The 16375-nt window shown below is 42.4% G+C and overlaps 1 protein-coding gene across 1 annotated transcript in view; it reads right to left on the minus strand.

Annotated features, from left to right (window-relative positions):
• The window catches only part of CREB5 (cAMP responsive element binding protein 5), a 305685-nt gene that overhangs the window by 190493 nt on the left and 98817 nt on the right, over positions 1-16375 (minus strand). Inside the window, exon 7 of the mRNA XM_063128793.1 lies at positions 10600-10772. Coding sequence (XP_062984863.1) covers positions 10600-10772 — 173 coding nt within the window. The remainder of the gene's footprint in view (positions 1-10599; positions 10773-16375) is intronic.

The following is a 16375-nucleotide window of genomic DNA, read 5'->3' on the forward strand; positions in this document are numbered from 1 at the left end:
TGTTTAAATAAAACACCTTATTCTGTTTTCCCCTGAAACTATATCTCTTGCTCTTGGTTAAGTGAAACCTGATGAAATACAAATCCAACCCAAAGGAGTTCACCTCAACCTTTCACCCTGAAACTTCCCAATGCTTAAAAAAAAGGTGGTGGTGGAAGGACAGGGTAAGAGTGGAAAAGCATTAGCGCTTAAATAAATGTATCCAAATGTTTTACATTTATTCACATTTAGCTGACTCTCACCCCCTATCCTGCTTCCGAAGTCCTGTAAATATGAAATGTTTAGGCATAGCAGCTAGTTTTAAAAGAAAACTGTTCTTTTCTAGAAAAAAAACTCTATTCTAAGAAGCAGTTACCAGAGCAAGATCTACACTACTGCTTTATAATGGTTTATAAAAGTATTGACAACTGTTGGGGTCCTTGATACATTCCATATATCATTTTCAAACCGCTTTCCAAGTGTTATATCCTGCTTGATGTAGATCTGGCCCTAGCGTGAAGTATAATTGATTTTATCAACAAGATTATGCCAAAGCTTCAATGGGAGCCAAATGGTTAGAATATTGCGTAGCTGCTAATGGTTTTGAGAACAACATGGTGAAATAGCTTAAGGCTGGTTTGGACAATCTAAAATGCTTTCTATGCCACAGAGCCACAGACAATACATGCGTGTTGGTATGCATTTCACAACGTTTGCATATGATTTTGATGTCCGAACGTAACAGATGGTAAACTAAAATTAGTGACTATGTTAACTTTTTATATGGCCTTTCAAAATTTTAAGAGTTTGAATGCTTAATATAAATGTGAGGGAGAAAGCTTGTTTGCTACCTAGAGACTACTCATAGTTAAAGCAGGGTATTTTTTAAATGGTGTGAGCAGAAATACAACATTAGAAACTATAGATGACAGGCAGAGGCATATCTAGCAGATTTGGGGCCCTGTGTAAACCCCACTATTGGCAAGTGTACAGTTATAAAAGGCTTTTAAATCATGATTTTCTTTAATGGGTTAAGGCATAGTCAACTACTTAACTTAACTTAAGTACTCGTTTATTAATTTTTCATTGCTTAGCCTAACCTCAGAAGGGTAAGATTCCCCTTCATCCCACAAAATCAATGATTTTATGTTTATAATGGAGTTGAAATTAGCACGAGTTCTCTCTTTCTGTCTCCCTCTGTTTCTCCCCTTCATTATTTATTCAAAGGAATCTTTAACACATTAAGGAATTGTTGTGTTGGAGTGTTTTACTGAAGCTCTTAGTGACTGAGGGGAGTTTTAAACACTGCCCCCGCCCCTTTTTAAAATGCATGGTTTCTGCACATCAGGAGTAAAGGTATGGAAATAGTTGGATTCTGCTAAGTGGATTCTGCTAAATTAGAACTACTCATTGGCTTCTATATTTCAACCAAAACACATTCGTGACCTGGGATAGATTGCACAGTGTTAAAAATGTCACACACAGTTCAATTCCTGCATCTTTTTTGTTGTTCTTATAGACACATGAAATAGACTCTTTAAATAAAGTACATTTTAGCTTTAAAAAAACCACTCTCCCAAAACAGCCAGCGCAGAAATTTTCTTTCAGCCTCGCATCCAGTTTTTCTGTATATTCAAATGTCAGAATTGTTGAACTATCACAGAGGTGTATAACTCAAGCTGCCAGTTAAATGGTATCCAGGTTTTCTCCATCACTGTTCCCAAATGAAAACAAAACAAAACTCAGATTTAGTGTAATTTACTGCACTTGTCATTGAAGCCTTTATTCTTAATAGTAATAGGATGGCTACTGCACTACTAAAAACAGAAAACAAGATATATGCCTCTAAAGAAGAAGAAAAAATAATGTTGACTGCAAGTTGCAATCAGTCTTAATTCATTCTTTATTGCTGCTCTCGTTCTGTGTTATTTGAGCTGGCCTTAACTGTTAAAAGCATTTCAAATGTTCACATGGTGTGCATTAGGTTACCAAGTAAAAGCAAGTAGAGCCCACCAAATGTAACTTTCTGAATGCAAACCACATGAATTTGATTTCTTTGTGGCATAACTTTAATTGGGTTCAGAGGTCTGTCAGATGTACCTGTCCATCTGCTTTCAGATGGCCTGATGTGATAAGGCTAATATGAAGAAGCTGGTCTGAACCGCTTTCAGTTATAGTGAGTCCTTTACCTAGTTTACCAGGTTGTGGCATCACTTTACCTTGCTACCTTCCTAGTCTTTTTGCCAGGCTGTGGCCATCAACAAACTGGACATGGCATCGTGCAAAACCTATAATATGACATAGTCTTGCTTATTCACAAGGCCATGCAGGGAGCAGCAGTCAGGGGGACCTGGATATTACTGACCCTGCCTCTTCCTCTGAGGATGCCTCTTCATGGAAAACTGGGACCAAGCAAAAGCGAAGACTGGATTGAGATATGGGAGACACACAGAGACCTCCCATTCACCTCAGTGGCCCATCATGCTGCCTGCCTGCAATCCTATATGCACATGTTCAGCAGCAAGGGCAGAGGGGAAGAGGGATCTATTGAATCTATGGGAGTCCTCTCCAGCACATTGTATCATGCCTATTGTTAATAGTGAGTGATTTATGCACTCACGGAAAACTAGGGGCACATCTTGCAATTCATCAGGCAGTCACCGGGAAATAAATCAAATAAAGAACATAAAAGATGGCATTGCTAGAGCAGACCTAAGGTCCATCTGGCAAATTAACAAAAAATTAGGAACTGTCATACAGATACCCACTGGGATCTCACAAACAGGATGTGATGGAGATAGAATAGTTGTTAACCACTACGATGGCTGGCTAATTCTCGTTAAGATGACCAGTTCTACACCTTGTAGCAATGATGCAATTAAATTGCATAGACACTATTTGAAGAATTGCATAATAATGTTCAGCATTTAATAGTGCTTTGGAGTGTTCACAAATCCTTTCAAATAGGCCAATATTACTATCCTACTATTGCATTGCACATGATAGGGAAAGACAGAGGGTAAGAGAACAATGGCTCGCTAAAGGCCATCTTGTAAATCTATGACGGCGGTCAAATTTTGAGCAGGGAATTTCAAAGCTCGCATTGTTAGCCACTATGGCCTTAGCTAGACTGAGCGAAAACTCAGGGCGAACCCCAGGAAAGTCCCTGTGCGTCCATATGACGCACAGGGGATCCCTGAATCAGGGAGGGATGATCCCTCCCTTGCCCCGGGATCTCACCCTCACCTTTGGGCTCGAGACTGCGGAACGTGTGGCCCGTTGCCGCAGAGCTGGGAGCCACACACAAGGCGCAGCGCTTCTCAGGAGCGCTGTGCCCATCGGGGGTAGGGTGGGGGGGAGCTGGGAAATCAAATTATTTTTTAAAGAAGGGCCTACTTTTGCGCACGACCGTACCATTGGTGCGCTCGTTTCTTTAAAAATAAAAAATGGCGGGCGCAACCCCTCCCTTCCTGAGGTCGTCACGCCTCATGTGTAAATGGAGATGTTCATAACGCAAGATGTTCCCTCCTCCGTCGCAGATTATCAGGTAGGTCTAGCTAAGGCCTATATTAGCTCCCAATAACTTCTTTCTGTTTGGCCCTCCTATGCCTATTTCTTTGATATGTTTCCCTGCATACACTCTGTTCAATGTCTGAGGCCCTGCTCAGGATGTCATTGTCGAATGAGATTTGGCAGCATCCACGAGGAATAGGGTGTTCTTGGTAATAGCACCAACTCTTTGATGTTCCCTCCTACAGAAGTTTACTAGGTCCAGACCCTATGTTCCTTTAGGCACTTGGCTATTTGGCTGATATGGCTTAGTTTTTAAGACTTCAACATAACTGCTACTGTTATATTGTAAGTTGCTACTATATGATACTGCTGTGGAAGTAATTTTATCCTGTTGTGATTTTTCTGTTTGCAGTTGTATTCTAGATTTATTGTATGTTGTTCTATTCACTCCAAGCTGCTGTAGCCACTTGAGCCTCCAGCAACAATGATGGATCAAGGAGTACCTCCAAACTATGGACCTGATCTTTCAGAAGGAGTGCAACTCCACTGATAGATGAGGCAAAGAGCCTATTTCCTGGAATCAGGAACCACTCACCCACAGGGCTTCTGTCTTGCCAGAATTCAGCTTCAGTTTACTGGCCCTCATCCATTCCATTACTGAATTTAGGCACTGATCTAGGACTAGCACAGCCTCTCCTGATTCAGATGTCACAGGGAAATAGAGCTGTGTGTCATTAGCATACTGATGGCATTTTGCTCCAAATCCCTAATTACCACGCCCAGTGGCTTCATATAGATGTTTAACAACATTGGGGATGAGATGGTGCCCTACGGTACCCCACAGCTTAATTGCCATGGGGTTGAGGAAAGGTCACCCAATGTTACTCTCTGAAATCGACCCTGCAGGTAGGATTGGAACCACTGTAACACAGTGCCTCCAATGCCCATCCCATGGAATCAATCGAGAAGCATACCATGGTCGATGGTAGCAAAAGCCAATAAGAGATTGAACAGAATTAACAGGGTTGCACTCCCCGCTGTCTCTCTCTTGATAAAGAGAATCCATCAGGGCAACCACGACTGATTCAGTCCTGTAACCAAGTCTAAACCCAGACTGAAATGGGTGTAGATCCTGTTGAGTCCTCCAAGAGGGCCTGCAGTTGTTCTATTCATTTTCCACTTATATTTCCTGGAATACATTGATTTGCTTTAGTGTTTCATAGCACTGATGCAGCGTCTTGTCGTGATTCTCCAAACAATGTGACATAATTCATTTACTTCATCTGAAAACCAAGCTCTCTTACCAGGAAGCAAGTTTCATTGAAATAAATGGGAATTACTTCCCAATAAATAAGTTTAGAGTTGCAGTGCCAGTTGTTATTTCTTTTATCTCACTGGCTTGCAATCCATTGCCATGAAGGAAGAAGGGACTATAATATGCTACATGGAAATTTGAAGGCATCAGGAAGTAGTAAGGTTTTCCACAACATCCTGGACTCCAGTCAGAGCTCTGCTATATGAGCTGGCTGTCATTTTATAACCTCCTGACTAAATGTATTCAGTCAAGACTGAACTGTACTATGAAACCTTAACAAAATAAACCACATGAAAAGAGCACAAATTGAGAATATTAAATGGGAGATTTCACAGGAAATTGATTCATACTTAGCTTCATTATTCCTGGATCATAATCTTTGAATAATTTCTTAGAATTTTTTATTGGTGTTTTAATGGGAGTCAAACATCCAAAATGGCTTGTTTACTTCAACCAACTTTGTTTTGTTAACTCCCTAAGAATTCCAAAGCCTGTTCATTTAACTTTCGTCAAAAATACTGGGCTGATGACTCACAATATTAATCACTAAAGCCACAGATACAGTGGGCTCAACTTCATATATTTAAGGAGCTGCCCTCAAGTGAAATATAAACACAAAACTGACAATGCACTGAGGCTGCTGGGCCAGCTTCCATACATATATCTGCCCTAATTTTAACAGTCTCTTTGTTCTGAAATAATGCTCCACGTTCTCCTATATGAACATACTGCCCATCGTGCTAAGATGCATTAGCTCTAATGCTGTTACTGCCTAGAACTGGAACTATACTCCAGATTCCGTTCTCGACAGGATTCCCTTTTCCTTTAAGAGCTTGGAGACGGGAAGATATTTGGGCTTTGTCTATTCATGTTTAAAGAGAGACTTCCATAAAACACTGCAGAAGCAATAAATTAAGCAGCAGTAATGACAACAGAATTTTTTTATTTGTTTTACAGAAAGTAGGTTTCATTTACCATTAGGCCAGCTGCTGCTGTACATGCAGCCCAACTCCAGCCAGGGGCTATAAAATAATTTCTTTCCTCTGGAAGAAACAGCAACATAGATTTGCCACAACTAAGAGCGTTCCTCAAAATATGTAAATACATGGCCCTTTCCTAGTACTTGCAATTTTGGTTACCCATCCTGAACCTTTGGGGGATAGTCAGTCAAAATTGTAAATAAAATATTCCAGGAGAGCAGCCCAAATGTGTGTGTGTGTGTGTGTGTGTGTGTGTGTGTATGTGCATGACGTTGTAGAGTTGTTATGCCTAAACAGGGAATTTCAACTTCTATAGGGTTGAGATGCAGGGGACAAAATCTGATTGATTTGCACTCAGTGCAACTGTCTTAATTCACACTACTTCAAGTAATACCTGAATAATAATAATAAAAAAAACAATTACGCTTCAAGTTTCTTCACTCAGTTTTGTAATGCAGTTCTCTGTATACAAAAATGCATACAAACATATGTATGTTGGGAGAAACCGTGCATGTATCAGGGAAAATGCATGTATCAGGGAAAATAGTGTGCATATTGGCATATATAAAGAAAAGGGCTTGGGATGTGGGAAGGTATACAACGGCTCTGCCTCAATATCCCCATTCTCGCCCAAGAACTACTAAATATTGTAGGGTGACTATATGGAAAGGAGGACAGGGCTCCTGGATCTTTTACAATTGTATAGAAGAGAGAATTCCAGCAGGTGTCATATGTATGCATGCAGCACCTGGTGCAATTCCCTCTTCATCACAACAGTTAAAGCTGCAGGAGACCTGACCCCTTGACCAGATACAAAAGAGGGCAGGGCTCCTGCAGCTTTAACTGTAGTGATGAAGAGGGAATTTCACCAGGTGCTGCATGCATACAAACAACACCTGCTGAAATTCCCTTTTCTATACAACTGTTAAAGATACAGCAGCCCTGTCCTCCTTTCCATATGGTTAGCCTAAAATATTGTATAATATATTCTATAGCTATAACTCTCTTTCTGGAGGGATATTATCTGTATTCTTCCTTTTCTATTTATTTTTATGAAAACGAAAATAAAAATGGTTGTATATTTCAGTGAAGTGGATTAAGAAATGCATTGCATGAAATGTAGCCATAATGAAACCGGGAAACTCATTGCACTGGAGGGAGGCTTCACCTTATCTGCTTTTCCTTGCTTTTAAAATAAACTCTTATACTGTGTTATTGTTTCTTATTGTTTTAGACCTTACTGTCTTTTCTCTGTGCAGCTTATCACTAAGAATATAGACTTGCTGTTAATCAAGCAAAGGCAGCACTTGCTGGTTAAAGGTTCTTTAACTATACTTTTTTTCTTCACAAAATATAAGCCATGGCTAGATGAGGGGGTTGGAGGGCGACGATCTCACAATTTTATGATTGCGAGATTGTCGCCCTCGTCTACACGCAGAATGCGACATCATGGCCGCCAATTTGGTGGGGGGTTTTAAGGAAAAGGAGCGCATGAGCGCTCGAATGCAAGGTAAGGTGTTTTTAAAAAAACACCTCACCCATCCCACCCCACCCCCAATGGGCAGAGAGCTCCTGAGGATCTCGGTGCCCCGTGCCCAGTTCCTGGCTCCTCGCGTTTACATGGGAAAAGCGGGATAAGGGGTAGGGCGATATCCCAGTCCAAGGGAGGGATTTTATTTTTATTTTTTATTTATTTATTGCATTTCCCCAATAGTCGAAGGGTGCATGCCTTGTGCGTCATGTGGATGCACAGGGATGATCCCGGGGTAATCACCAGGATATCACCTGGTCTAGCCATGGCCATAGTCAGATGATGACTTCTTCCACACTGTTTGTTTGTTTGTTTGTTTGTTTTAAAGACTGCCCAGCAACATCTGAGCTGTTTACACAAAGCTGTCTACTGAAATTATAAAATGGCGTCTTGTTTTCAAATGGTTCTGAAGTAGAACTAGGAGTGGCCCACATTGTACTCTCATTCGTGGGGGAGAGGATATTGCCACATTCTGCTTCTCCTTCTTTTCTCCTTAACCTGACTCAGAGCCTATTCAGTAGCAGAAGTACATGAACATTTAAAATAATGTGTACAGAAAATTTACGCGCCACCTGCAAACAGTTCACAACAACCTTATCTTGTCAAGTATCTAGAACTTTCCCATTTCTAGGTTAAGTTAAGTAGGAGGAGGATGAAACAACAAAAACAAACCACAAGGAAAGAATGGAGCTAGAAGTTACAGGCTCTCCAAACACACCTAACTCGGCTCCATGGAATGCAGTGCACATGAATACAGATGAATCCCAGTCTCTCTTGCAAGAGTGAAGCTTGAATGCAACAGTCTGAAACCTTATCTTGCCATTTGTTGTTTTTGTTGGACTGCAGCCAGTGCAAACATTTGCAGGTGGCTAGGCCATATTTTGACACTTAACTATCTACAGTTGTGATAAAAATCAGAATGTTGCTACAGTACACTTCTCTATAGCCTTCAGGGTCTGATTCTGCTCCCAGTTAAGTCACAGTAAGACCATTACAGCATTGTGTCCTGAAAAGTTTAGGGTTCATTATCAGGTGTATCATGCAGGGCTATTCATCTCTTTAAAAGTTTATGAAAATTCTTTCCCAATGCAACCAATTCTTCTAAGTTTTTAATCCCCACCACTAACAAAGTTAGACTATATTTAAGTGCAAACCAATGTCTCCAATCATACATTGGGCTCATCTACACCAAGCAGGATATTCCATTATGCGCATGGCTAGAAAGGGCGATATCCTGGGGATCGCCCCAGGATCGTCCCTGTGCGTTCACATGACGCACAGGGGATCCCGGGAGCAGGGAGAGATGCTCCCTCCTTTGGCCGGGATATCGCCCTATCCTTTTAAGCGGACTCAGGTTGATCCCGAGACCACGGAACATGTGGCCAGGCGTCGCAGATTGCCCCGGCTCCTCGTGGGTAACCGCGAGGAGCTGGGACCCAGGCACGGGGCATAGAGCTCCTCAGGAGCTCTGTGCCCATTGGGGGTGGTGGGAGCAGGGAATTATTATTTTTTAAAAAATGTACGTTTTGCATTTGAGCGCTCATGCGCTCCTTTTTTAAAAAAAATGGCTAGTGTGACATCTTCCTCCTGGGACGTCACGTGCCGCGTGTAGACAGAGGGGGAGATCTCGCAATAACCATATCGCAAGATCCTACCTCCTCCGTTGTGCTAGACCCAGCAAGTCTAGCCATCGCCTAAGAAAGCAGTATGAAAGTGGTACGTAAAAGGCAGGAGCCACACTACTGCTTTATAGTTGTACTAAAGTGCACTGACAACTGTTGGGACCCATGACACATCTACACCAAGCAGCAGATAGCAGTATGAAAGTGGTATGAAAGCTGTATATGGTATGTGTCATGGGCCCCAACAGTTGCCAGTGCATTTCAATGCTGCTATAAAGCAGTAGAGTGGCTCCTGCCTTTTATATACCGCTTTCATAGTGGTATATCCTGCTTGGTGTAGATGAGCCCATTGACAATAAAGGAAAGATCCCAATCCAAAGGATATCTATGAAAGCAGAAATAGGACTCTTGGGTGGATGAGAGTTACACAGTAGAAAGGACACACAAGTGGGATACCTGGATCTATCTACCTATCTATATAGATGTATATCTATTAGTAATGCTGGATGACTTCTCTAGAGCTGCGATACACACTGTGGACATAATCGTATTACACAAACTATGGTATCAGAGTAAGGGTTTCTCTACCTCACTAATGAGATAAAATAATAACAGTATGCTATAGATACACATGACAGTCACAGAACCACATTCCACACAGCCACCACAGGAACAATGGATATATCAGTTGCTTGAAGATTCTAATTTTCTAAGCGTCCAGTGGTAAGAAAATGCATTGTCATGAGTATAGGAGTACATTCACAGTGAAAAAGTCTAGACTTCGTGAAACAAACAGGTATCAACCATGTGCTTAAAACTGACACCTAGAAAGACCTTGGGTTGCATCTTATATTCTTATATCTGCACATCCAGAGGCACTTAAGCATATGCTAACATCAACATATATTTTACTAGAGTTAATACAAAATGTTTGGAACATACATAGATTGATCAATTGATTGTAAGGAAACCAGACTTACACAGATACCTAAAACATATATTAAATGATATTAATTTATTAAGCATGAAAACCAGGTTGAATGCTCATTATGAAACAATGCAACAGTACAGAGGCTGTCAGCCTAAATAGAATGGAGTTGGCTTGGCTTTGTGATTAGTATTGCTCTAATTGCTTCAAATTATGTAGAAGAAATGTGGGATCTCTCTTTAGGATAGCAACCCCATATATCAGCATTCCCATAAACAAGAACACAGTGTGTCTTCATGTATGGATCTTCCACTGGCTGTGTAAACAATGCTACATAAATAGTTTCTTTTTTGTCCAGATAATTTATAAAAATAAATTAAATAAATTTACATCCTACCTGTCTACTAAAACTGGCATTAACGGTATCGAACAATAATAAAATGCAGATTAAAACAAAATCTTATTTTAAAAAATCATATTTTTTAAATTGAAACACAATATAAACATAACAGTAAAAGACAAAGCCATCACTCAGCCAGTTAAACCTTCTTCAATAGCAGACTAGCTTACATGCCAAAGCCCTGCCTGAGGAAAAATGCCTTTGCCAACTAGTGGAAGGATAACAGAGAAAGAACAAATCTAGCCTTCCTTGGCAGGGAGCAGCCACCAAAAAGACCTCTCTCTTGTGTCTTCACCAAACCAAAAATTAAATCTATTGAGGATGCTCTTACCCAATCTGGCGATTTGTTGAAGGTGCTTGTGTTATGACTGAACTTGATTGTGGAGATGGCATGGCTTGTTGAATCACGATGCTGGTGTCATGATTTGGCATTCTTGGATTTGAGAGCTGGTGTGCCCCAGGTGCTGCCATGGTTCCTCCAACAGTGTTATGCATCGAAATATTCTGTGAAAATGGGATGGAGAGAAAAAACTAGATATTATGGTATGTTTAGATTTTCCTTATATATAAAATTAGGGATCTGGAAGCGTCAACAAAATGAAAAGTTATTGGCTCCTGGCAAACTGCATGTCAATAGATCTTGCTCTAACAGCTATAAAGAAATGAAAAATAACTGTTCACTTTTACAGTGCAACAAACTGAAAATACCTGGAAGTTGACTAATCACTCTTCTGTACATCTGACTCATGATTTACAATACAGACATTTTGCACATATCCATTTGTGTGATATATATATTTCATTTGAAAATGATTTTCACAGTCAGTCTATGGCACATTGATTTAGTATTTTGGCTGGTGCTACAGTACTAAATTTACTAAGAATAATAAGTGAATTGGGTTTGACAGACTCAGAATAACAACTAGGACAGTAACAAACCCAACTTTATTTTTATTTAGTTGCAGTGGACATCTTAATCACATGTCAGGCTATTATTTGACACAGCTTTTCTTTGCTGTTTCATTATTGCTTAAACACCTATTTGTGAACAAGATAAGCTTTTGAATATCATGCAATTCTTGTTCAGGGGTGTGAAGAAACATGTACATAACTGTTGTTTTGTAATGCTTGCTTTCCTCTGAAAGGCTTAATGTATCTTTGTAGGCCTGACGCCTAGCGTTACTACTGTAATAACGTTACTATTGTAATAGCGTTACTACTGTAATACTGTAATATTACCTGTTTTAGTAATAACAGCTTGGTGATATTGAGAGAGAGAGAGAGAGAGAGAGAGAGAGAGAGAGAGAGAGAGAGAGAGAGAGAATTGCTTGTAATATTTTTAGATGGAGCCTAGACCAAGTAAATTCAATTTTGATGGGCTGGGAATTCAAGCTAGGTAGAAAAAAGCAGATGGGAAATGACAGTAGATAGTTAAAGAGTTGATAGGTAAAGTTAGTTTGTTAGTAGTCAGTGAAAGGGAGAAGGTCTGCTGGTTGGTGGGTGGTGTTATAGAAGGCTTAGGAAAAAATGGAGGAGAAAGTTAATAGCTAAGGCCTGAATATTAAGCTATTCTTAATAGATAGTGTGCAACAGAAAGTGGAAGAAAGTCATTCGTAATTCAAATAAACATTCTGGCCAATGCATGGTTCACATAGTCATTATAAACCAACGGAAGCAGGAATGGATTTAAACCTGATGAATGAATTCACCCTAAGAAACAGAAGGTTGGTAGAATATATGGCCTGATGACAGACAGCTATAAATCTGTGGAGTTGATATTTCAACTCCACGATCCACACTTCTGTAAGCATGCATGGAATACTCACATGATCAGATAAATACATGGACAGGAAGGAGAAGTTCCACTTCCAATAACCCCATGTTAGCAGATGATGTGAGTAGAACCCTACACACATAGAAACATATTGAGTGGCCCAGGCTCTCTCCATGAAATTGGCAACCTTGCAAACGGGCAAAGTTCATGATTGCACATACATGGGGATAAACTTGAACATGTGCAAGACTCTGTTCATGTTGTCTGCTGAATTTGCAGAGGCTGAGTGTGGGACAAAGTGGGAGCAATTGTTCTCCAAAACTTTGGGACTCAGAATGGGGCAAATTATTATTATTATTATTATTATTATTATTATTATTATTATTATTATTATTATTATTATTATTACCCGCCTCTCCATTTGGATCGAGGCGGGGAACAACAATAAGTGTAAAATACATAAAACTGAATTAAAACATATTATACATTATAAAGGAGTTAGTAAGGGAGAGAAAAAATTCCTGGATGGAGGCGTTACAGCTAGAACAATGGACAAAAAAATGGAAAAAGGAGAATTTAAAGTGCAGGGAGTGTATGGAGATTAAAAAGCTGATTATACAAAGGGAAGAGGGAGGTGGGAAGATAGTTAGTAAGGGTATAATGAGTGCTTTATGTAAGATATTGTTGGGAATGGAAAAGCAACATGAACATTATAAAATGACATGGGATCGAGGTATGGAAAGACAGTTGAGTAGTCAAGAGTGGGAAAAGATATGGAACCAACGTTTATTAAAGACTATGGGCCTTGCTAGACCTGCCGGATAAGCCGGCAGGGAGGAGGGGCGACGGCGCGCTAGAGGTAGCGCGCGCCATCGCCGGCTTCTACACGCACGACGCGACGGGGCAGTGGGAAACCCCATAGCGTCGGCCATTTTTTTTTAAAGGGACCATGTGCGCCAGAGAAGGTAAGTGCTTCTTTTTTAAACAATAAAGCCCCCCCACTCCCCCTGCCCCTGATTCCCCCCAATGCCCGATGACCCCCTCCCCCCTCGCTCGCCCGTCCTCCCCCCATCCTCAATGCCCGGCTTTCCCCCCCCCCGCACCATCCCCGATGCCTGGCTTTCTCCCCCCCCCCGTGCCATCCCCGATGCCCGGCTTTCCCCCCACCCGCGCCATCCTCGATGCCCGGCTTTCCCCCCCCCCCGTGCCATCCTCAATGCTTTGTCCCCGGCTCTCCTTCCCTCGCCCCCGTCCCCAATGTCCGGCCTTCCCCCCTCTCTCTCCTGCCGGGTCCGGCCTTCCCCCCCGCCCCTCTCCCCCCCCCAGGATCCCCCCCAGCCCGATGGGCACAGCGCTCTTATGAGCGCTGTGCCCAGTCCATGGCTTTTCCCGGCTACTCGCGAGTAAGCGAGCAGCCGGGAAAAGCCACGGACCCTGCTAGACGTTCCGCAGCCCCGGCCTGAGGACAGGGCTGCAGAAAAGCCGGTCCATAAGCGAATTCGCTTATGCCGGCTTAAGGCAGGTTTCAGCGCAGCCTGACCCCGGATTCCCCTGTGCATCATCTGGATGCACAGGAGGGAAACCGGGCCTCACACCGCGCTAACGCCTGGTCTAGCAAGGCCCTATGTCGGTAAGAATAAAGGAAAACTATTATAAATTGATATGGAGGTGGTATCTAACACCAGTAAGACTACATCAAATGGATAAAAAGTATTCTGTATATTGTTGGAGAGGATGTCAGGAAAAAGGTACATATTTCCATATGTGGTGGACTTGTGAAGCTATTCAGAGGTTTTGGCAAATAGTATTCAAAGAGATAAATGATATAATGGGATGGAAATTAAAGATAGGTCCAAGGACAGCACTGTTATCAATATATGAATGGGTTAAATGTACATAAAATAGTAAAGAATTAATAAACAATTTATTAACTGCAGCTAGATTAATAATTGCCAGGAATTGGAAGGAACAAAGGGATTATCAAATAGAAGAATGGTATATGGAAGTCTGGGATATAGCTATTAATGACAGACTCACGAGTAGTATTAAAGTTAAGAGAAGACTGCTGAAGCGAAATGACTTTGATGAAATTTGGAGACCATTTGTTAAATTTGTATTAGGAAAAGGGAAAGGGAGTAAACCGTCGCAGGATACGCTACAATTTTGGAAAGGAGAATAAGGGTCCCGGGGGGGGGGGTGCACGAGATATTATTATATTATTTTAATAAGTTCTTTTTAAAATGGATTATTGTGGTATATTGAGTTAATGTAGTGTGATTACTGTATGTGTTATAAAATTCAAATAAAAATGTTATTTAAAAAAATAAATCCTAAAAACAACCTAAACTGGAGAGGCCTGCCAGAACAGATCAGTCTTTATAGCTTTCTTAAATGCTAAAAGACTATTAAGTTGATGAATCTCCTCTGGCAGGCCATTCCACAGTCTGGGAGCAGCAGAAGAGAAGGTCCTCTGGGTAATACTTGTCAGCCTAATTTTAGCAGACTGAAGTAAAATCTTCCCAGAGGACCTGAGTGTGTGGGGCGGATTGTACAGGAGAAGGCGATCCTGCAGGTAGCCTGGACCCAAACCATGTTGGGCTTTAAAGGTAATAACCAACACTTTATACTGTGTTTGTACTGGCATGTCTACACCGGGCGGGCGGAGAGAAGGAGGAGGATCTTGTGATATGCTGATCGCAAGATCCTCACCCTGGGTTCACACATGGTGCGTGACATCCAGGGAGGAAGGAGGATGTTGCATCCTCCTCCCCCCCTTTCCTTTTTAAGACAGGAGCTGGAGCGCACCTGCTCTCCAGCGAAAAAGTTTTTTAAAAACACTCAACCGCACTCCCCACCCACCCCTGATGGTCCCGGATACCCCATCCCGGCTCCTCCCGTCTGATGACCCCCGCAATTTGTGGGGAGGAGAGAAGAAGCCAGGATATGCAGCCGCACCACCCACATTCCTCGGGATCGTCCTGGGACCATGGGAAAAACTGCAATAAAAATGTGTGGCAATATCCCAGGGAAATGGAGGGATCATCCCTTCCTGTTCTTGGGATCTCCTGTGCATCATGTGGATGCACAGGGATGATCCTGGGATGATTCCTAGGATATCGCCTGGTGTAGACATGCCCAAGGTATATTCACAATCACCCCCCCAAAATTTAACAATCAAATGATCCTGTGGAAGATGCTGAATCTTGAAGAATGACAACTAGAGCTGAGCAAAAAAACACATAATTTCCTTCCCCAAGTTGCTGTCTCCAATTCCTCCTCATTGCCCTACGTCTTTTCTTGTCTCAGGGAGGGATGAGGGAGGGGCGGATGACCTCTGTAAACCCTGCACTTGCTCCTTGGTGCAACTTTGCAGAAGCGAAAGTGCGGCCTTTTGGGGGAACGCGGCACCAGCTCGGTGCCGTGAAGATAGTCTTTCTTTCTTTCCTATTTTTGTTTGTTTGTTTGCTTGTTTTGCTTGCTTGTGTTCCTGCGGTGCCCTCTTTTGACAAAGGTAATACAGCCTAAGTACCTGTGCCAGTCATATTTCAACTTTAGCTGCAACAAGCCCTGAAATAGTAGGCCATATTTGCTCTTGTTGAAGTAAGAGCTACAAGGGAAACACAGAATTCCCAACCCATGTAATTTTGCAGGGCAGAATCAGTATGCTTGAGAAAGATTTAACCATTCCTCCAGGCCCCAGATCCTTGTTAGCAGTTGTCTCTCACTATCTATCTTCCTGGGTTTTTTTGTAAATGCAAGTTTGGAGATTGCACACACACACACACACACACACACACACACACACACACACACACACACAGGGAAAGAGAGAGAGAGGGCCTTGCTAGACCTACCTTAAAATCCTGGCGTGTGGAGGGGCCAGCCTGCGCTAGAAGTAGCGCAGGCTGTCGCTTCTATCCACACGTCGACGCGACGGGGTAAAGGAAAGCCACGTCACGTCGGCCATTCTGTTTGGGAACTTAAAGGGGCCATGTGCGCAGGAGCGCACCAACGATGAAGGTAGGTGTTTTTTGTTGTTTTTTTAAAAAGGGTTCCCCGCTCCCCCCTGCCCCCGATTTCTCCCCCGGCAATCTCCGATTCCCCGCCCACCTGCAATCTCTGATTTCCCCCATCCCCGCCCACCCGTGATCTCCGATTCCCCCCATCCCCTCCGCCCGCCCACGATCTCCAATTCCCTCCATCCCCCCACCACCACCCGCGTTCTCCAATTCCCCCCATACCCCCAGCTTGGTTTCCCCCCCATCTTCCCACCCTCCACCCTGTGGAGCGCTGCGTGCCGCTTTTACCGGCTACCCGCGAGTAAATGCGGTAG

This window comes from Elgaria multicarinata, chromosome 1, assembly GCF_023053635.1.
Source record: "Elgaria multicarinata webbii isolate HBS135686 ecotype San Diego chromosome 1, rElgMul1.1.pri, whole genome shotgun sequence".
Taxonomy (NCBI): domain Eukaryota; kingdom Metazoa; phylum Chordata; class Lepidosauria; order Squamata; family Anguidae; genus Elgaria; species Elgaria multicarinata.